General features: G+C 52.6%; 1 protein-coding gene across 1 annotated transcript; it reads left to right on the top strand.

Moving 5' to 3' along the window:
* The first annotated feature begins 7472 nt into the window (after positions 1-7472).
* LOC121757631 lies at positions 7473-8192 on the top strand. The gene has a single exon (XM_042153147.1). The coding sequence runs from the start codon at positions 7473-7475 to the stop codon at positions 8190-8192; it is 720 nt and encodes a 239-aa protein (XP_042009081.1).
* The last annotated feature ends 15452 nt before the right edge of the window (positions 8193-23644 follow it).

Below are 23644 nucleotides of genomic sequence, written 5' to 3' on the forward strand. Positions count from 1 at the left end.
GAGGTTTTCGGGACCTTTTGAGAGAAGCTCCTCCTTCTCTCTAAAATACTCCACCCTATTGTCCCACCTTTGACCTCCGCGCCAATCTCCACCACCACCTCGCCACCCGACGACATTGCCGACCCCGCCACGCACACCACTCCCTCCTCAAACGGTCTTCACCTTTCATCATCCTCCTTGGTGGTTGTCCCCAATCCCCGAACCGGCTGATCCTCACAAGAGCTTGTCCCTCGCATCTACGCCGGCTTTGCTCCACGGCCGACATGCGGACCCCCACCGGACCCGAACCTGCTCCCGAGGAAGGCGCGCGAAATCACGGACCAGCAAATGGTCTTTCGGTCCCCGAGGAGGAGCTACCCAAACCTCCGACTAAAGCATGAAAGTGAAGGAGAGCAAGGCGAGGTACAAGGCCCGCAAGAATACTCCGGCTCCTCCTTCGAAGGGAGATGGCCGGAAATGCTTCATCCTCTCCCCACTCCCGGAGGATAAACAACTACGAAAGAAACTTTTCTTTTGGTGACGAAGATGGCGCCTTCGCCGGAAATCTCAAGTGCAAAAACGGTCATCTTCCCCGTGAGCTCCGGCCAACCCGCAAGTGATAGTCAACCGCCGGACAAGCACCTCCATGCCCCAACGCCGAAAGTGAAAGGAATGCGCATCAAGGCCCACGCCGACGCTGATTCGGCCATGGGTGGCTCAGCCGCCGGCCATGAGTCCGACGGTGTTGGGGGGGTCATCGCCGATGGTGGGGACTCCAGCCTCCATGATGTGCGAGTGGTAAGCGATGGTCCTAGAATGGGACAGGGAGCTTTGGAGGCCGAGATAGTCAACTTGCCCGAATTGGCCACACCAACACTTCCACCCTTCGAAAGTCAATTGGCGCTTTGCCAAGCTGGGACATCACGTGCTGCTGGTCCACAAGGAGCCGTTGAAGCCTCAAAACAACCAAATATGACATCCTTTTTTGCAGCAAGGCAAGACCCCAGCCACGCACCACTCCCTCCTCCAACGGTTCTTCACCTTTCATCATCCTCCTTGGTGGTTGTCCCCAATCCCCCGAACCGGCTGATCCTCACAAGAGCTTGTCCACTCGCATCTACGCCGGTCTTTGCTCCACGGCCGGACATGCCGGACCCCGAACCTGCTCCCGAGGAAGGCGCGCGAAATCACGGACCAGCAAATAGTCTTTCGGTCCCTCGAGGAGGAGCTACCCAAACCTCCGACTAAAGCCATGAAAGTGAAGGAGAGCAAGGTGAGGTACAAGGCCCGCAAGAATACTCCGGCTCCTCCTTCGAAGGGAGATGGCCGGAAATGCTTGATCCTCTCCCCACTCCCGGAGGATAAACAACTACGAAAGAAACTTTCTTTTGGTGACGAAGATGGCGCCTTCGCCGGAAATCTCAAGTGCAAAACGGTCATCTTCCCCGTGAGCTCCGGCCAACCCGCAAGTGATAGTCAACCGCCGGACAAGCCCCCTCCATGCCCCAACGCCGAAAGTGAAAGAATGCGCATCAAGGCCCACGCCGACGCTGATTCGGCCATGGGTGGCTCAGCCGCCGGCCATGAGTCCGACGGTGTTGGGGGGGTCATCGCCGATGGTGGGGACTCCAGCCTCCATGATGTGCGAGTGGTGAGCGATGGTCCTAGAATGGGACAGGGAGCTTTGGAGGCCGAGATAGTCAACTTGCCCGAATTGGCCACACCAACACTTCCACCCTTCGAAAGTCAATTGGCGCTTTGCCAAGCTGGGACATCACGTGCTGCTGGTCCACAAGGAGCCGTTGAAGCCTCAAAACAACCAAATATGACATCCTTTTTGCAGCAAGGCAAGTTACCCAATTCAGCTATAGGGACAAAACTAACTTCCGAAAGTGCTTTTGTGCCTTTCCGCACCAAAGGTTCACTCACCCATCGAAGTTGAGAACCCTAAGCCACGGCCAACAAGTCTAGACTATCCTTCGCTCGAATTTGCATTGAGATAGACATCACAAAACCGCCTCCCGAAGAAATAATCCTTGATATTTCTGATCGAGAAACGGTGCAGCAAGTGCGGTGGGACAAGATACCATCTTATTGCCAAGAATGCAAGCATGTCGGTCATGCGAGTGATGCATGCTATGCAACGGGGAAGAGGGAAAGGCCACCGAGGAGGAACTACCACACCGCCCCACCAAATCAGCCACAACCCGCGGACCAAGGAGGGAAAGGAAAGCAAGACATGGCGACAAGCGCCCCTAACTCAAATGAATGGAAACGCCAAGGAAGGAAAAAAGGAAAGGCGGGTGATAGAGCAAGCAACAACTCACTTTGAGAAGGTGTCGTTGAAACAATTTGGGAGGGACCGGACATAATGGGGGAACCTCACGAGGGGAGTGAAATGCATAGCGGAACATACGATATGGGGGTAAAGCTCGGGGATGGGACCAAAGGGACCACCATATTCGCACTTTGAGACACCAACCAACGCAATGCATGAACATTCGGAGGCGGGGAGGGGAGGACCCAATGAGAAACGTGTTGCTTACCCGTCTACACGCGGGAACTCGAGAGGGGGCGCGCGGTATTCCATGACGAGGGGACGTGGATTCTTCGCGATGAAAAACCATATGAGCACTAACCAACCAAATCCGGTACAAACCTAGAGAGAGACGCTCTCCCTTCTCACTAGAATCCGCCCTCTCTCCCTCCCTCCCCTTTGAGGGAGGTGAAATGTGATTGTTGCATCCGACACATGGTGAAGTCGAGGTTTGGGGTTGTGGGTTCTTTTACTTGGAAATACTTGAACGCTAAGCATATCTTAATTCAATTCCAAGCGATGGCCGACTATGCTAAGGTCTTAAATGGCCCCAATGGGAACCCCATTTGGTTTTTGTGCGATCCACCCGATGAGGGTGTTTAAGTGGGCGCCGGACTTTGATACCTTCTTCGAGTCGCCGGTTTGTTGCCGTTTGGTGCAACATCATGGGAATCCCGGCGCATCTTTATGAGGAATGCTCTCATGGCGATTGGGTAAACTACTAGGCAAGCCACTACAAGCCGATCATGCTACAATCCATCAAACCGACTCTCCTTCGCGAGGATTTGCATAGAGATTGACATCTCAATTCCTCCGACGAAAGAGATCATCCTTAATATCGAGGCAAAGATTCACGGTACAAAGTGGCATGGGACCGTATTCCATTTTCTGTGCTAATTGTAAACATGTTGGGCATGAGAAAGAGGATTGCCATGCAACAGGGAAGAAAGGCTCGGGGTAGAGACAAGGAGCGCCGAGCACCATCCAAGGAGAACCACTCGAGCCATCCCGCCAAGATCATCCGCCGTGAGGGGTCCCAAAGGCGGATGCTTGGTCCGGCACCACCGTCCTTTGGACAATTGGATAAAGCCAAAGATTGTAACAACCATGCGAGAACTTTGAGGGTACATCGGGTGCGGGATCGGCAAAGCCAAGGGTGGCTAGTAGGAGTCACCCAAGTGTGGACAAGGATGGCTTCCATTGGTGTTGAGGAAGAGGAAGGAAAGATACATGAGGGCGGTATGCACACCAAGGCTCCAAACGGTGATGATTGGCATTTGAAGGAGAATGTTGCTACGGTGACATTTGGAGTGTCCCATCGGGTGCGAATGACTCGAGCATTTGCTCCATGAGTGTCGCATGTGGGCCCCCCAACCGGGAGATAGAGGCACCATCGAGGTCCTTGACCCAGGAGGGCATGTCCCTTGCGGAGGTATCCCTATTGTGGGCCTTAACTAGGTGATGGACAAAGGTCGTTGGGGATGCAAAGTTGCATCAAATTGTAATAGGAATTTTGAGAGTAGATGATGACCATCCTAGTCGCTAGGAGGCCCTCTTTGTACTCTAATTTGTCATGTCTTGGCGAGTCGTCACTTTTGGGCGACTCGGTGTATGGTTGGCTGTTTTGATTGGTTTTTGGTAATGCACAGGGTGGGTCCGCCTCAACCCTCCGCCCCTCGGGGTGTTTTTTAAAAAAAAAAAAAAAAAAAAAAAATATGAGCACTAACCAACACTACTCCCTGATGGAAGAGGAGAATTTGATTTGTGACATTGTGGGGATGCGGAAGCTCGGTCATGGACGCAAGTGGGGTGCGAGACGGGGGGAGGCAATCTTCACCTAAGCGATGCGAGGATCACGCAAATCTTCCGGTAAGTACCCCATCTCTTAATGATATCTTACAATATCATGTTTTGGAACGTGAGGGGGATCGCAAATGCGTCAACCCAACACGTATTGAAAAGATTGATTAAAGTCATAATGTGTTATTTCTTGCAATAATGGAACCACTTACAAACCCCTGATCCGGTCCGGTTCTCCAAGGCCGTGGGGCTGCCCTTCATCGGCTCGAACACAAGCGGCAAGATTTGTTGTTTGCAGAAGAAGGCTCAACTTTGATGTTGATTGGTACTCCGAACAAATCTTTCACGGGGAGGCTCAAGTCACATCGCATTGCTAGCCTCTAGCTATCTCGGCCGTGTACGCCAAATGCACAAGATCTGAGAGATACCTTTTGTGGGGATAAGATGAGGAGAGATCGCTGGAACCCGCGAGGAATACCATGGATTATAGGTGGTGACTTCAACACCATTCTATCCCACCGGGACAGAACTGGGAGCGACACCAACTGGCAGGCCGAGATGGTCAATTTTGCGGAGGCAATTGAAGGATTGCCCTACCGTGGACCCAGGGTTCGATGGGGCGGAATTTACTTGGGCAAAAACGGTTATTCGAGGCCACCGAGTAACGAACCTCCCACGGATCGCCTCGAGATCACGGACCTGTCCTAGCACGATGCAAAATGTCGGACATTGCCATCGGGGGAAGGGGATTCAGGTTCCAGAACATGTGGATCCGACATGAGGGATTATTGGCTATAGTTAAGAATGCATGGGAAGAGCCCACTGGGGCGGGCGGCCCTTCTTAACATCCAAATTAAACATTCCGGAGTTAAAAGAGCACTAAAGGAGTGAACAAAGAGGTTTTCGGACCTTTTGAGAAGATCCTCCTTCTCTAAAATACTCCACCCTATTGTCCCACCTTTGACCTCCGCCGCCAATCTCCCACCACCACCTCACCACCCGACGACATTAGCCGACCCCAGCCACGCACCACTCCCTCCTCCAACGGTCTTCACCTTTCATCATCCTCCTTGGTGGTTGTCCCCAATCCCCCGAACCGGGCTGATCCTCACAAGAGATTGTACACTCGCATCTACGCCGGTCTTTGCTCCATGGCCGGACATGCCGGACCCCCAACCGGACCCCCGAACCTGCTCCCGAGGAAGGCGCGCGAAAATCAGGACCAGCAAAGGGTCTTTCGATCCCCCGAGGAGGAGCTACCCAAACCTCCGACTCTAAAGCCATGAAAGTGAAGGAGAGCAAGGCGAGGTACAAGGCCCGAAAAGAATACTCCGGCTCCTCCTTCGAAGGGAGATGGCCGGAAATGCTTCATCCTCTCCCCACTCCCGGAGGATAACAACTACGAAGAAACTTTCTTTGGTGACGAAGATGGCGCCTTCGCCGGGGAAATCTCAAGTGCAAAAACGGTCATCTTCCCGTGACCCCGACGCACCAGCGCCGGAAACACTGCCCGCCGGAAACCGGGTGCCGCCGGCGGGAGTGGAAGGGGGGCGAAATTACCCCACCCCCAAAATGGGTCGGGAGCGTGGAAGGAGAATCAGCCCGTTCAAGCTTTAAGGCCGAGCCAATACCTTTGGATGACACCAAGATTAAGCCGTGGGGAAGGCCGGATGCTTTGATGGCACACCAACCCTTACCTTCTCCGATTCAGAAACGGACGACCTCTCGGAGAAGCTAGGGCTAGCCGTCGTTGGAAAGTTCTCACACTCGCTCCCATCCTCCTCCCAAATTCAAAAAAGCCTTGGAGGTTTGGGGTTTGTGGGTTCTTTTACTTGGAAATACTTGAACGCTAAGCATATCTTAATTCAATTCCAAGCGATGGCCGACTATGCTAAGGTCTTAAATGGCCCCAATGGGAACCCCATTGGTTTGTTGCGATCCACCCGATGAGGGTGTTTAAGTGGGCGCCGGACTTTGATACCTTCTTCGAGTCGCCGGTTGTTGCCGTTTGGTGCAACATCATGGGAATCCCGGCGCATCTTTATGAGGAATCGGCTCTCATGGCGATTGGTAAACTACTAGGCAAGCCACTACAAGCCGATCATGCTACAATCCATCAAAACCGACTCTCCTTCGCGAGGATTTGCATAGAGATTGACATCTCAATTCCTCCGACGAAAGAGATCATCCTTAATATCCGAGGCAAAGATTCACGGTACAAAGTGGCATGGGACCGTATTCCACTTTTCTGTGCTAATTGTAAACATGTTGGGCATGAGAAAGAGGATTGCCATGCAACAGGAAGAAAGGCTCGGGGTAGAGACAAGGAGCGCCGAGCACCATCCAAGGAGAACCACTCGAGCCATCCCGCCAAGATCATCCGCCGTGAGTGGCGTCCAAAGGCGGATGCTTGGTCCGGCACCCCACCGTCCTTTGGACAATTGGATAAAGCCAAAGATTGTAACAACCATGCGGAGAACTTTGAGGGTACATCGGGTGCGGGATCGGCAAAGCCAAGGGTGGCTAGTAGGAGTCACCCAAGTGTGGACAAGGATGGCTTCCAATTGGTGTTGAGGAAGAGGAAGGGAAAGATACATGAGGGCGGTATGCACACCAAGGCTCCAAACGGTGATGATTGGCATTTGAAGGAGAATGTTGCTACGGTGACATTTGGGAGTGTCCCATCGGGTGCGAATGACTCGAGCATTTGCTCCATGAGTGTCGCATGTGGGCCCCCCAACCGGGAGATAGAGGGCACCATCGAGGGTCCTTGACCCAGGAGGGCATGTCCCTTGCGGAGGTATCCCTATTGTGGGCCTTAACTAGGTGATGGACAAAGGTCGTTGGGGATGCAAAGGTTGCATCAAATTGTAATAGGAATTTTGAGAGTAGATAGATGACCATCCTAGTCGCTAGGGAGGCCCTCTTTGTACTCTAATTTGTCATGTCTTGGCGAGTCGTCACTTTTGGGCGACTCGGTGTATGGTTGGCTGTTTTGATTGGTTTTTGGTAATGCACAGGTGTGGGTCCGCCTCAACCCTCCGCCCCTCGGGGTGTTTTTTAAAAAAAAAAAAAAAAAAAAAAAATATGAGCACTAACCAACACTACTCCCTGATGGAGAGAGGAGAATTTGATGTTGACAATTGTGGGGATGCGGAAGGCTCGGTCATGGACGCGCAAGTGGGGTGCGAGACGGGGGGAGGCAATCTTCACCTAAGCGATGCCGAGGATCACGCAAATCTTCCGGTAAGTACCCCATCTCTTAATGATATCTTACAATATCATGTTTTGGAACGTGAGGGGGATCGCAAATGCGTCAACCCAACACGTATTGAAAAGATTGATTAAATGTCATAATGTGTTATTTCTTGCAATAATGGAACCACTTACAACCCCTGATCCGGTCCGGTTCTCCAAGGCCGTGGGGCTGCCCTTCATCGGCTCGAACACAAGCGGCAAGATTTGGTTGTTTGCAGAAGAAGGCTCAACTTTTGATGTTGATTGGTACTCCGAACAAATCTTTCACGGGAGGCTCAAGTCACATCGCATTGCTAGCCCTCTAGCTATCTCGGCCGTGTACGCCAAATGCACAAGATCTGAGAGATACCTTTTGTGGGATAAGATGAGAGAGATCGCTGGAACCCTCGAGGGAATACCATGGATTATAGGTGGTGACTTCAACACCATTCTATCCCACCGGGACAGAACTGGGAGCGACACCAACTGGCAGGCCGAGATGGTCAATTTTGCGGAGGCAATTGAGGATTGCCTACTCGTGGACCCAGGGTTCGATGGGGCGGAATTTACTTGGGCCAAAAACGGTTTATTCGAGGCCACCCGAGTAACGAACCTCCCACGGATCGCCTCGGATCACGGACCTGTCCTAGCACGATGCAAAATGTCGGACATTGCCATCGGGGGGAAGGGATTCAGGTTCCAGAACATGTGGATCCGACATGAGGGATTATTGGCTATAGTTAAGAATGCATGGGAAGAGCCCACTGGGGCGGGCGGCCTTCTTAACATCCAAATTAAACATTCCGGAGTTAAAAGAGCACTAAAGGAGTGGAACAAAGAGGTTTTCGGGACCTTTTGAGAGAAGATCCTCCTTCTCTCTAAAATACTCCACCCTATTGTCCCACCTTTGACCTCCGCCGCCAATCTCCCACCACCACCTCACCACCCGACGACATTAGCCGACCCCAGCCACGCACCACTCCCTCCTCCAACGGTTCTTCACCTTTCATCATCCTCCTTGGTGGTTGTCCCCAATCCCCCGAACCGGCTGATCCTCACAAGAGCTTGTACACTCGCATCTACGCCGGTCTTTGCTCCATGGCCGGACATGCCGGACCCCCAACCGGACCCCGAACCTGCTCCCGAGGAAGGCGCGCGAAATCACGGACCAGCAAAGGGTCTTTCGATCCCCCGAGGAGGAGCTACCCAAACCTCCGACTAAAGCCATGAAAGTGAAGGAGAGCAAGGCGAGGTACAAGGCCCGCAAGAATACTCCGGCTCCTCCTTCGAAGGGAGATGGCCGGAAATGCTTCATCCTCTCCCCACTCCCGGAGGATAAACAACTACGAAAGAAACTTTCTTTTGGTGACGAAGATGGCGCCTTCGCCGGAAATCTCAAGTGCAAAACGGTCATCTTCCCCGTGAGCTCCGGCCAACCCGCAAGTGATAGTCAACCGCCGGACAAGCCCCCTCCATGCCCCAACGCCGAAAGTGAAAGAATGCGCATCAAGGCCCACGCCGACGCTGATTCGGCCATGGGTGGCTCAGCCGCCGGCCATGAGTCCGACGGTGTTGGGGGGGTCATCGCCGATGGTGGGGACTCCAGCCTCCATGATGTGCGAGTGGTGAGCGATGGTCCTAGAATGGGACAGGGAGCTTTGGAGGCCGAGATAGTCAACTTGCCCGAATTGGCCACACCAACACTTCCACCCTTCGAAAGTCAATTGGCGCTTTGCCAAGCTGGGACATCACGTGCTGCTGGACCACAAGGAGCCGGTGAAGCCTCAAAACAACCAAATATGACATCCTTTTTGCAGCAAGGCAAGGTACCCAATTCAGCTATAGGGACAAAACTAACTTCCGAAAGTGCTTTTGTGCCTTTCCGCACCAAAGGTTCACGTGAACCCATCGAAGTCGAGAACCCTAAGCCACGGCCAACAAGTCTAGACTATCCTTCGCTCGAATTTGCATTGAGATAGACATCACCCAACCGCCTCCCGAAGAAATAATCCTTGATATTTGTGGTCGAGAAACGGTGCAGCAAGTGCGGTGGGACAAGATACCATCTTATTGCCAAGAATGCAAGCATGTCGGTCATGCGAGTGATGCATGCTATGCAACGGGGAAGAGGGAAAGGCCACCGAGGAGGAACTACCACACCGCCCCACCAAATCAGCCACAACCCGCGGACCAAGGAGGGAAAGGAAAGCAAGACATGGCGACAAGCGCCCCTAACTCAAATGAATGGAAACGCCAAGGAAGGAAAAAAGGAAAGGCGGGTGATAGATCAAGCAACAACTCACTTTGAGAAGGTGCCGTTGAAACAATTTGGGAGGGACCGGACATAATGGGGGAACCTCACGAGGGGAGTGAAATGCATAGCGGAACATACGATATGGGGGTAAAGCTCGGGGATGGGAACCAAAGGGAACCACCATATTCGCACTTTGAGACACCAACGCCAATGCATGAACATTCGGAGGCGGGGAGGGGAGGACCCAATGAGAAACGTGTTGCTTACCCGTCTACACGCGGGAACTCGAGAGGGGGCGCGCGGTATTCCATGACGAGGGGACGTGGATTCTTCGCGATGAAAAACCATATGAGCACTAACCAACACTACTCCCTGATGGAGAGAGGAGAATTTGATGTTGACAATTGTGGGGATGCGGAAGGCTCGGTCATGGACGCGCAAGTGGGGTGCGAGACGGGGGGAGGCAATCTTCACCTAAGCGATGCCGAGGATCACGCAAATCTTCCGGTAAGTACCCCATCTCTTAATGATATCTTACAATATCATGTTTTGGAACGTGAGGGGGATCGCAAATGCGTCAACCCAACACGTATTGAAAAGATTGATTAAATGTCATAATGTGTTATTTCTTGCAATAATGGAACCACTTACAACCCCTGATCCGGTCCGGTTCTCCAAGGCCGTGGGGCTGCCCTTCATCGGCTCGAACACAAGCGGCAAGATTTGGTTGTTTGCAGAAGAAGGCTCAACTTTTGATGTTGATTGGTACTCCGAACAAATCTTTCACGGGAGGCTCAAGTCACATCGCATTGCTAGCCCTCTAGCTATCTCGGCCGTGTACGCCAAATGCACAAGATCTGAGAGATACCTTTTGTGGGATAAGATGAGAGAGATCGCTGGAACCCTCGAGGGAATACCATGGATTATAGGTGGTGACTTCAACACCATTCTATCCCACCGGGACAGAACTGGGAGCGACACCAACTGGCAGGCCGAGATGGTCAATTTTGCGGAGGCAATTGAGGATTGCCAACTCGTGGACCCAGGGTTCGATGGGGCGGAATTTACTTGGGCCAAAAACGGTCTATTCGAGGCCACCCGAGTAACGAACCTCCCACGGATCGCCTCGGATCACGGACCAGTCCTAGCATGATGCAAAATGTCGGACATTGCCATCGGGGGGAAGGGATTCAGGTTCCAGAACATGTGGATCCGACATGAGGGATTATTGGCTATAGTTAAGAATGCATGGGAAGAGCCCACTGGGGCGGGCGGCCTTCTTAACATCCAAATTAAACATTCCGGAGTTAAAAGAGCACTAAAGGAGTGGAACAAAGAGAATAAGCAAGGCAATTTGAATTCAGACTTTTCTAGAGAGAGACGCTCCCCCTTCTCTCTAGCAATTCCCCCACCTTAATCCTTTTTCGCCGTCCACCCACTCACACCCACGACCCGCCGCGACTCCCTCACGCCGACCACCACACCTCACCCCCCACAACCCGCCGAGACCTTTTCCACGCCGGTCGTGTCACCATCCCTCCTCAACTCCACCGTCTCCCCACCTTGGTTCGGCGCTGCGGTCACACCCTCGGCTGGCCATGCCGGACCCCCCCACGAACCCAACCCCGGCCCCACCAGACCCCGAGGAGGCTAGGTCCATCCCGGACCAATTTATGATTTTCCACTCATGCGATGACCCAACACCAAAGGTCTCGGCCAAAGATTTGAAAATGCAAAGCAAGAAGATAGGATGATGGCTAGGAAGAGCACGCCGGCACCTCTCACAAAAGGTCATGGCCGGAAAAGGTTCGTACCTTCTCCACTCCCGGAGGACAAACAACTTAGGAAGAAGCTCGACTTTGGAGAGGAGGAGACCTCCGAGCCCGAGCCCCGGACCTTGATAGCCTTAAATCCAAGGTAAATCTTTTTCCGGCTTGCTCCATTGATAGCAAGGAAGCACTTGGCCTAGGAGCCCTTCCTAAAGCCCCCACATCCGAGGAGGGGGTCCAAATGGAAGTGGTGGTTCACGGAGATGCACCGGCGGCGGAGGTGGCGCCACCCTTCGACCATGGACCCGTCATGAGCGAGATGACCGTTGGAGGGGATGATGTCGGACCCCTAAACGTATCCCAAGAGGATTTGACCGTAGCATGTGTGCCAAAAAGTACATTGGGGAGTGAGATAGTCAACTTGCCCGAATTGGGCATGGGAACAAATCACCTTTCGGAAAGTGCTTTTGCCCCTTACCAAACCGGAAGTCACATGTGGAGCCATGCTCACCCCTACCAATGCAGCAAATGAATCCAAAAAAGAGTGATATCCTCCAAATCATTCACCTGGCCGCGGCGGAGATGCTTGATGCGGCGGCGGCGCAGCCCCTCCTCGCCGAACCCTCACCGGCCACGGACTACACGGCGAAGGTCACCCTTCTCCCAGACCGGAGAGACAAAGATATTGAACAATGCGCGCCTCTCATTGAGCATGGCCCTTCCCTTGAGGATTTCCCACCTCTCGAAAAGGGAAGGACCCGGAAAATCCGAGCATCATTCGAAGCCGGCCCGGCGTTAGTGAGTACGGGATGGCCGAGGACCAATGCAATCCGCAACCCCCCTCGAGAACACGCCCGCGCCTTCGGCCTCGGACACGCATGCGATGGACCCGACGCCGACCGAGATGGACATAGAAATGCCGCGGCCTCCTTACGCACCCAGGGTCGAGAGGGACTCGTGTGATGATCCGCGAACCGACCCAAACGGTGTAGCTAAATCAAAAGATAAGCCGACACACAACTCTTTAGGAGGCAATACCGAGCCGGGCGTGGGGAACCCCACCAAGCCAAAATCCATGGCCGACATGGTGCGGGGGCCATCGGCGGTTGAAGGCCCGCAAGTCTTTGTCCCGGAGAACATCCAAAATATCGGCTTTGCTTCCACGGCAAACGGAGTGCCATCCATTTACTTCTCCGGGTCAGAAATCCAAAGGTTGGCCTCGTCCCTCGGCCATGCTATTGTAGGTAAGTTCTCGCACTCAATCCCGGCTTCCTATCAAATCCAAAAGGCTCTAGACAACATTAAGTTTTGCCGTGGCTATACTTGGAAATATATTAACGCCAAACATATTCTTGTTCAATTTGAGGACATGACGGACTATGCTCGGCTCCTAAGTGGACCCAAAGGGACACCGGTGTGGTTCATTGATCGGCATCCGATGAGAGTTTTCAAATGGTCTCCGGAATTTGACGCCTATTGTGAATCTCCAATTGCGGCTATATGGTGCAACCTAATTGGACTCCCGATCCACCTATTTGATCAATCGGCCCTCTATGCCATTGGGAAACTCCTTGGTAACCCGATCCAAGTAGATAGAGCGACGGCCAACAAATCAAGACTCTCCTTTGCGCGGCTATGCATTGAGATCGACATTACAAAGCCGCCACCCGACGAGATCATCCTTGACATTTGTGGGCGTCCTTTGGTGCAGCAAGTAAAGTGGGATAAGATCCCGTCCTACTGTGGAGAATGCAAACATGTCGGTCACAAGAGTGAAGTTTGTTACGCTTCCGGGAAGGCGGATCGACCTCCAAAACGAAATTACAACTTAGCAACACCAAAACAACCACAACACGGAGGAATAGGAGCTAAGAAGAACAATACTGATCCGAGGCACACCGATAATAACATGGAATGGAAACAACAAGGGAAACACAAGGGAAAGGAAGGCAACATCCGGATGAACCCGAGAGCCAATATGTACTCGGGGGCGGAGTGGTCGGGGCCGGACTTTTTGGGTGATATGCAAGGTGCCGGGAGTAAGGACATGATCATCATCCATGATGAGCATACCACCTCTTCACCTAAAGGGATGCTCGCTAAATTCCCCTCTTTTGGAAATGGGCGCGGGGGTACGCCAAGAGGAGCGGATATGGCGCGGCGAGAAGTGAACCCGACTTCGGGGGCCCATGTGCACCCGAAAGGCTTCTTTAAACCCTTCGACCTAGAGAAAACCGAGGCACAAGGGCCATCAAGTCACTTGAGTACTAACCGATATTTCACCCTCATGGCTCAAGAGAACTTCGTGGAAAATGATATGGAAGACGAGGAAAATTGGGATGATACCATCTCCCATAATGAAATCGATGAGGGCGCCAACCCCGCCTTCTTGGAGGCCGCGGCATCTCATGGGGAGAAGGACCTTCAAATCATTGAATTCCAAGGAGGGGGGTCAATCCCGCCGGGTACGAACTCCTCTTGTTAATCATGTCGTTAAATTTTCTATTTTGGAACGTTAGGGGAATCGCGAATGCGTCAACCCAAAACGTCCTAAAAAGACTAATTAAATCTCATAATATTTGTTTTCTTGCAATAATGGAGCCGCTTACTTCCCCTAATCCGGACAAATTCTCGAAAGTGTTGGGGCTGTCCTACAAGGGGACGAACACCAATGGGAAAATTTGGATTTTTATGGAGGAAGGGATGGATTTTGTTGTGATGGATGACACGGACCAGCTGCTTCATGGGAGGCTCACTTGTCCCCGGATCTCAACCCCTATTATGATCTCGGCCGTGTATGCTAAATGCACGAGAGGAGAGCGGCATGCCCTTTGGGAAAAGATGAGAGATATTGCCCAAGTTTCGGAGGGAACACCGTGGTTCATTGGAGGGGACTTCAACACAATCCTCTCCACTCGAGATAGGACGGGAAGCGACACAAATCGTCAGGCCGAAATGGTGGATTTCGCAGAGGCCATTGAGGATTGCAGACTAATGGACCCAGGCTATGATGGGGCTGAATTCACCTGGGCAAAGAACGGCCTCATGGAAAGGCTGGATAGGGTGTTGATTAGTGAGATGACGCCCCAATTGTTTGATGCAATAAGAGTCACTAACCTACCCCGTATTGCTTCGGACCACGGGCCTCTCCTCGTCAGATGCAGGCTACCTAATGCCCACTGGGGTGGTAGAACCTTCCGGTTCCAAAACATGTGGGTCCGGCATGAGGGTTTTGGTGAGTTGGTGCAAGAAGATTGGATGGCTCCCACGGAGGCTGTGGGCCTCCTCAATTTGAAGATCAAGCTGGCTAGGATCAAACAAACGCTTAAAACATGGAACAAGGAGGTTTTTGGGAATATACACGCCAGCCTCAAAACTTGTGAAGAGAACATTGCGCTGGCTCAATCGGAGTTTGAAGGTGACCCCTCGGCCCGGAATAGAACAAGGGTCAACAAACAAATTGCTGAGTACATCCTTCTCCTTAAGATGGAGGAAGATTTTTGGCGTCAGAAGGCGGCCCTCCGTTGGTTGGAAGAAGGGGATAAAAACACTAGATTTTACCAAAGTTGGGTGAAGCAGAAGAGGATTCGGCTACGTATCCACAAGATTAACGCTAATGGGCGTGAACTTACGGATGACACGGCCATCAAAGAATCGGCGGTTGAGTTCTTTCAAAACCTCCTAGCCCCAAGCTACCCGGAGCTTGTGGATCCGGACCTCAGCCTCTTACATCCACTCCCTCCCTCGGAGCAGTTGGCGGGCCTCCCCAAACCCCCGGATGCGGATGAGGTGAAACGAGCTGTCTTCGATATCTCGGCCAATAGCGCGCCCGGCCCGGATGGCTTCTCGGCATTGTTCTTCCAAGCTTGTTGGGGCATTGTGGGGCCAGACGTGGTGGAAGCGGTTAGGCAATTTTTTGGTGGGGCTTTCCTCCCCCGCAGCTTCACGGCCACGAGTATCGTACTCATCCCCAAGAAGCCTTTACCCGAGACTTGGGGAGACTATAGGCCCATTAGCTTGTGTAACGTGATCAACAAGGTGATTACTAAAGTCCTCACGAGGCGCCTTGCCCCATTCCTTCCAAGTGTTGTTGCACCGAATCAAAGCGGGTTTGTCAAAGGGAGGCTCCTCAATGACAATGTACTCCTTGCACAGGAGGTGTTCCATGAGCTCCATAGAAGTACACCAGCCCCTAATGTTGCTATCAAGATTGACATGGCCAAGGCCTATGATAGGGTTCAATGGCCGTTCCTCCTAAAAGTCCTCAAGCAAATGGGCTTCCCCGAACCTTGGGTGGCGCTCATAGAAAGGTGCATCGGGACATGCTGGTTCTCGATCCTTATCAACGGGGCCCCGACGGGCTTTTTCAAATCCACTCGTGGCCTTAGACAAGGGGACCCCATTTCCCCCGCCCTCTTCGTCCTTGCTGCGGACTATCTCTCGAGATCACTCGATAAACTTATCCTCGGAGACAAAGAGATGACATACAAAGCAACCCGAGGCAGCATGGAGATCAGCCACCTCGCCTATGCGGACGACATCATCATCTTCACGCAAGCGGCCGTAAACCCCCTCCGGAGGCTACGTGCATGTCTTGAGCATTATGCCGAGGTGTCCGGACAACAAATCAACCTCGGCAAGAGCAATTTCTACATCTCCGAGGCGCATGAAGGCTGGTCAAACATAATTCAAAGTGAAGGAGGTTTCTCACGAGGTACGTTCCCCTTCCTTTACCTTGGTGTCCCTATTTACCGGGGGGTGAAGCGCACGGATATGTTCATGTTTCTTCGAGAGAAAATCTCGGCTAGGATATCTGGATGGGCTCACCGACACCTTTCCTTTGGGGGGAGACTAACCTTGATAAAAAGCACACTTGAGGCGATTCCCTTACATATTTTTCAAGCGATCGAGCCAACCGGCGGAGCCCTCAAGCAATTAGATCAACAAGTGGCTCGCTTCTTTTGGGGGTCGAGTAATGAGAAGAAAAGGACGCACTGGATAGGATGGGATCAGGTTTGCCTACCCACGACCGAAGGGGGCTTGGGCATTCGGAAGATCAAGGAGGTCTTACGTGCCTTTAATATTAAATTATGGTGGAGATTCCGGGAACAAAACTCCCTTTGGGCTACGTACATGATGACTAAATATTGCCTTAAGGCGTCCCCACTTACAGCTAGAGCCTCGGGGAGGTGTAGCCCTACTTGGAAGAGGCTTTTGAAGGCTCGGGCACAGGCGCAACCGTACATTCGTTGGGTGGTGCGAGAAGGTAAGATATCATTTTGGGATGACCTATGGCTAGGAGAGGTTCCTTTGAGGGAACTTTGTCTTGATGATAGCGGAGGCCCTCTTGTCCATGTTGCTGATTACATTATCAATGGATCTTGGAATGAAGCCAAGTTGCGGATTCTACAAGCGCAAGCCGGCCTTACACAACACATCGTCCGGAAGATCCTTGACACGCCAATCATCCCGGAGGGGCCGGATGTGCCGAGATGGAGGCTTTCACACAATGGGGAGTTCTCACTAGCATCAACTTGGGAGACCATCCGAACTCAAAGACCTATCATCCAAGGCCTTGATGACTTATGGAAAGCAGGCCTCACGTCTTCTATTGCTATCTTCATTTGGAGACTCCTATCCAACCGAATACCGGTGGATACGAAGCTACAGTGGAGAAGAATGGAAATGGCATCTAAGTGCCAATGCTGCCCTCATAGACCGGGCATCGAATCACTGCAGCATCTCTTCATCCAAGGGGCTGGCGCCCGAGGTGTGTGGAGGGAGTTTGACTCCTGGTTCGAGGGATCTTCACCACCTCTCCGGATCAATGACACCATCCCAGAGAGGCTCGAAGTTTGGGCACGGAGAGTCCAACAACCCGGTAAGAAACACCTCAGCCGGGCGATGCCGTACCTTATTCTTTGGTTCATTTGGGCTGAGCGAAACAGGAGTCGTCATCAATCGGTGCAATTTAAGCCTTTCAATGTGGTATGGCAAGTGCAAATGTTCCTTAGAAATAGCATGGCCAATGGATCCTACAAACCGAAGCATTGGAAAGGAGTCCGCCTCAAGATCAACGTCCCGAGTCAGGCCGAGCCACGAAGGACCAGGCCCCTCGCGATGGTGGTCAAATGGAACCCGCCGGATGAACCGTGGATCAAACTCAACACTGACGGAGCATACATGGAGGCAACGGATAAAGCCGGGGGGGGGGAGGTCTTGTTCGTGACCACGAGGGCAACATGCTTGCAGCCTTTACCTCCCCACTCGAGGCTCACTCAGCCCTCGAAGCAGAGCTTCTGGCCATCCAATTCGGGTTGACGCTCGCCGCAGAATTCAGAAGGCCTATTTGGGTTGAGTCGGACGCACAACAAGCGGTTAAGCTCCTAAATGGCACGCATTGGGGACCGGCCCATATTAGTCGGGTGATGGCACGACTAGCAATCCTCAAGCGCCAACAAGACACCCGTATCACCTTCATCCACCGGGAAGGGAATAAAGCAGGAGATCTCCTCGCCAAAATGGGATTAGAAAGAAATGACTACTGGCGTATGAATGCCCTCACGGCACCAAGGCACCTCACAGCGATGATTAGGATGGATGCAATGGGTATCCCGAACATTCGGGTCCATAATGAAGAGGAAGAATAGGCTCGAGTTTTGGTGGAAAGGGTTATAGTCTTTCCTTTTGTTGAATTGTTTTTTACCTTTTGAAAGGGAGTATGATGTGGTCCGGGCTTGTGGAACCGGACCGCATACTACTCCTAATTTTCGTGTAGGCACACCACTTTCGGGTGTGGCCACGTTTTGTATTCAACCACTTTTGAAATATAGGGATGAGGGACCCACGAACCCTCCACCGTGAAGGTGTTTGATAAAAAAAAAAAAAAAAAAAAGGAGTGGAACAAAGAGGTTTTCGGGACCTTTTGAGAGAAGATCCTCCTTCTCTCTAAAATACTCCACCCTATTGTCCCACCTTTGACCTCCGCCGCCAATCTCCCACCACCACCTCACCACCCGACGACATTAGCCGACCCCAGCCACGCACCACTCCCTCCTCCAACGGTTCTTCACCTTTCATCATCCTCCTTGGTGGTTGTCCCCAATCCCCCGAACCGGCTGATCCTCACAAGAGCTTGTCCACTCGCATCTACGCCGGTCTTTGCTCCACGGCCGGACATGCCGGACCCCCCAACCGGACCCCGAACCTGCTCCCGAGGAAGGCGCGCGAAATCACGGACCAGCAAATGGTCTTTCGGTCCCCCGAGGAGGAGCTACCCAAACCTCCGACTAAAGCCATGAAAGTGAAGGAGAGCAAGGCGAGGTACAAGGCCCGCAAGAATACTCCGGCTCCTCCTTCGAAGGGAGATGGCCGGAAATGCTTCATCCTCTCCCCACTCCAGGAGGATAAACAACTACGAAAGAAACTTTCTTTTGGTGACGAAGATGGCGCCTTCGCCGGAAATCTCAAGTGCAAAACGGTCATCTTCCCCGTGAGCTCCGGCCAACCCGCAAGTGATAGTCAACCGCCGGACAAGCCCCCTCCATGCCCCAACGCCGAAAGTGAAAGAATGCGCATCAAGGCCCACGCCGACGCTGATTCGGCCATGGGTGGCTCAGCCGCCGGCCATGAGTCCGACGGTGTTGGGGGGGTCATCGCCGATGGTGGGGACTCCAGCCTCCATGATGTGCGAGTGGTGAGCGATGGTCCTAGAATGGGACAGGGAGCTTTGGAGGCCGAGATAGTCAACTTGCCCGAATTGGCCACACCAACACTTCCACCCTTCGAAAGTCAATTGGCGCTTTGCCAAGCTGGGACATCACGTGCTGCTGGACCACAAGGAGCCGTTGAAGCCTCAAAACAACCAAATATGACATCCTTTTTGCAGCAAGGCAAGGTACCCAATTCAGCTATAGGGACAAAACTAACTTCCGAAAGTGCTTTTGTGCCTTTCCGCACCAAAGGTTCACGTGAACCCATCGAAGTCGAGAACCCTAAGCCACGGCCAACAAGTCTAGACTATCCTTCGCTCGAATTTGCATTGAGATAGACATCACAAAACCGCCTCCCGAAGAAATAATCCTTGATATTTGTGGTCGAGAAACGGTGCAGCAAGTGCGGTGGGACAAGATACCATCTTATTGCCAAGAATGCAAGCATGTCGGTCATGCGAGTGATGCATGCTATGCAACGGGGAAGAGGGAAAGGCCACCGAGGAGGAACTACCACACCGCCCAACCCGCGGACCAAGGAGGGAAAGGAAAGCAAGACATGGCGACAAGCGCCCCTAACTCAAATGAATGGAAACGCCAAGGAAGGAAAAAAGGAAAGGCGGGTGATAGATCAAGCAACAACTCACTTTGAGAAGGTGCCGTTGAAACAATTTGGGAGGGACCGGACATAATGGGGGAACCTCACGAGGGGAGTGAAATGCATAGCGGAACATACGATATGGGGGTAAAGCTCGGGGATGTGAACCAAAGGGAACCACCATATTCGCACTTTGAGACACCAACGCCAATGCATGAACATTCGGAGGCGGGGAGGGGAGGCCCCAATGAGAAACATGTTGCTTACCCGTCTACACGCGGGAACTCGAGAGGGGGCGCGCGGTATTCCATGACGAGGGGACGTGGATTCTTCGCGATGAAAAACCATATGAGCACTAACCAACACTACTCCCTCATGGAGAGAGGAGAATTTGATGTTGACAATTGTGGGGATGCGGAAGGCTCGGTCATGGACGCGCAAGTGGGGTGCGAGACGGGGGGAGGCAATCTTCACCTAAGCGATGCCGAGGATCACGCAAATCTTCCAGTAAGTACCCCATCTCTTAATGATATCTTACATTATGTGTTATTTCTTGCAATAATGGAACCACTTACAACCCCTGATCCGGTCCGGTTCTCCAAGGCCGTGGGGCTGCCCTTCATCGGCTCGAACACAAGCGGCAAGATTTGGTTGTTTGCAGAAGAAGGCTCTACTTTTGATACTGATTGGGACTCCGAACAAATCTTTCACGGGAGGCTCAAGTCACATCGCATTGCTAGCCCTCTAGCTATCTCGGCCGTGTACGCCAAATGCACAAGATCTGAGAGATACCTTTTGTGGGATAAGATGAGAGAGATCGCTGAAACCCTCGAGGGAATACCATGGATTATAGGTGGTGACTTCAACACCATTCTATCCCACCGGGACAGAACTGGGAGCGACACCAACCGTCAGGCCGAGATGGTCGATTTTGCGGAGGCAATTGAGGATTGCCGACTCGTGGACCCAGGGTTCTATGGGGCGGAATTTAATTGGGCCAAAAATGGTCTATTTGAACGGCTGGATAGAGTGCTTGTTAATGAGGCTTGGACTAGGGTCTTCAAGGCCACCCGAGTAACGAACCTCCCACGAATCGCCTCGGACCACGGACTAGTCCTAGCACGATGCAAAACGTCAAACATTGCCATCGGGGGGAAGGCATTCAGGTTCCAGAACATGTGGATCTGACATGAGGGATTTTTTGCTGTAGTTAAGAATGCATGGGAAGAGCCCACTGGGGCGGGCGGCCTTCTAAACATCCAAATTAAACATTCCAGTGTTAAAAGAGCACTAAAGTAGTGGAATAAAGAGGTTTTCGGGACCTTTTGAGAGAAGCTCCTCCTTCTCTCTAAAATACTCCACCATATTTCCCCACCTTTGACCTCCGCCGCCAACCTCCCACCACCACCTCGCCACCCGATGACATTTGCCGACCCATGCCACGCACCACTCCCTCCTCCGACGGTTCTTCACCGTTCATCACCCTCCTTGGTGGTTGTCCCCAATCCTCCAAACCGGCTGATCCTCACAAGAGCTTGTCCACTCGCCTCTACGCCGGTCTTTGCTCCACGGCCGGACATGCCGGTCCCCCAACCGGACCACGAACCTGCTCCCGAGGAAGCGCGCGAACTCATGGACCAGCAAATGGTCTTTCGGTCCCCCGAGGAGGAGCTACCCAAACCTCCGACTAAAGCCATGAAAGTGAAGGAGAGCAACGCGAGGTACAAGGCCCGCAAGAATACTCCGGCTCCTCCTTCGAAGGGAGATGGCCGGAAACGCTTCATCCTCTCCCCACTCCCGGAGGATAAACAACTACGAAAGAAACTTTCTTTTGGTGACGAAGATGGCGCCTTCGCCGGAAATCTCAAGTGCAAAACGGTCATCTTCCCTGCGAGCTCCGGCCAACCCGCAAGTGATAGCCAACCGCCGGACAAGCTCCCTCCATGCCCCCGCTCTCCCTTCTCTCTAGATTTCGTCCACTCTCCCTCCCTCCCCTTTGAGGGAGGTGAAATGTAATCTTCAGCCATGACTATAGTGAAGGCCGGCGGAGAACCGGCGGTTTTTTTTTTTTTTTTTTTTTTTTCAAACACCTCTACGGTGGAGGGTTCGTGGGTCCCTCATCCCTATATTTCCAAAAGAGATAATTACAAGGCGTGGCCACACCCAAAAGTGGTGTGCCGTAACAAAATCAAGAGTAGTATGCGGTCCGATCCCACAAGGTTCGGACCTCATCATACTCCTTTCCAAAATACAATTAACCACAAAGCTAGTCACTATTATCTCCCATCGTCTCATGATCAACTTTGATGCCCGTCCCCGTCTAGGTTTCGGATGTGCGACACTCCCATCTCGTCCAATCTAACCAAGTCCAATAGTTCTCTCGGTGCTGAGTTGTAGTGCATTCGTAGGCCACTGTTTTGGACTAGCCCCATTTTCGCAAGGAAGTCCGCCGCTTTGTTCCCCTCCCTGTGTATGAAGGTGGCTCGGAATTTGAGTTGGCGTTTGAGAATGGTTAGTTGCGCCACCGCTTGCCGAGCGAGTGCCGGCCCCCATCCCGTCCCATTGACCAATTTGATTGCTTGCTCTGCATCTGACTCAATCCAGATTGGTAGGCCGAATTCCTTGGCTATATTTAGCCCGTGAATCATGGCCAACAGCTCCGCTTCTAACGCCGAGTGGGCTTCAAGGGGTGTGCTGACGGCGACGAGCATCTTACCCGAGTGGTCTCGAATAATCCCGCCAGCCCCTGTACTGCCGTTCGCTTCATTATAGGAGCCATCCGTGTTGAGCTTTATCCACGGCTGATCCGGGGGGTTCCATTTGATTGCCATGGCTAGGGGTAGCGCCCTGATTGCCGCCGCTTGTTGAGGAATATTGATTCCAAGTTTAACTCCCTTCCAATGTTTCGGCTTCAAGCTTCCATTAGACATAGCATTTCGAATGAACATGTGGACCTGCCATACCACGTTTTGTGGTTTAAACTGTGTGCCTTGGTGGCGGCTCCTGTTTCTCTCCGACCAAATAAACCAAAGGATGAGGTATGGAGTGGCTCGGCTAAGATGTTTCTTGTTCGGCTGTTGGCACCTTCGCGCCCACACTTCGATTCTCGTAGGGATTGTGTCATTGATATGGATGCATGGGAACGGGCCTGTGAACCAGCCGTCGAACTCACTCCATACTCTGCGAGCTCCATATCCCTGGATGAAGAGGTGTTGGAGTGACTCAGTGTTCGGTCTATGGGGGCAGCATTGGCACTTAGAGGCTAGCTCAATCTCCCGCCACTGAAGTTTCGTGTCAACCGGCACCCGATTGGAGAGAAGCCTCCAGATAAAGATGGCTATTGAGTTGGTGAGGCCTACCTTCCAAACGTCCCCCAAACCATGGATGATCGGGTTTCGTCCTCGAAGTGTGTCCCATGTCGAAGCCACCGTGAATTCCCCATGCTTAGAGAGGTTCCACCTCGGGATATCCTGTTCGTCATGGAGGATCGGTGTATTAATGATGCCATCGATAACATGCTGAGGGAGGCCGGCCTGATTGTGAAGGAGTTGAAGCTTGGGCACATCCCAACCACCATTTGTAATGAACTCCGAGACCCGGGTGGTTGGTCTTCCCCTATCATCAAGACTAAGTTCCCTCAGAGGGCTATTGCCAAGCCAAATGTCATCCCAGAAGTAGATGTCCCCTTGTCCCACTAGCCATCTCATGTGCGGTTGCGCGAGGGGCCATGCTCTTGCGCGGCGGAGAACCGGCGGTTGAGGCTGCTACGGTTTCATCTCACACGATCCAATCACCCCGCTCGCCGGAACGGAGTCTCCCTTTCATCCCACGGCCAAAGACGAAGAGGGTCGGGACTCCTTTCCCTGAGAGAGGCCGACGTGAGCTGAAACGCACAGGCCTTGAGACTATTTCGGGGGTTAGTCGAATCAAGAAAAAAATGATCTTCGAAATGGCCGAGGAGCTACTCGCCGGGAAAAA

Source organism: Salvia splendens, chromosome 12 (assembly GCF_004379255.2).
Source record: "Salvia splendens isolate huo1 chromosome 12, SspV2, whole genome shotgun sequence".
NCBI lineage: Eukaryota > Viridiplantae > Streptophyta > Magnoliopsida > Lamiales > Lamiaceae > Salvia > Salvia splendens.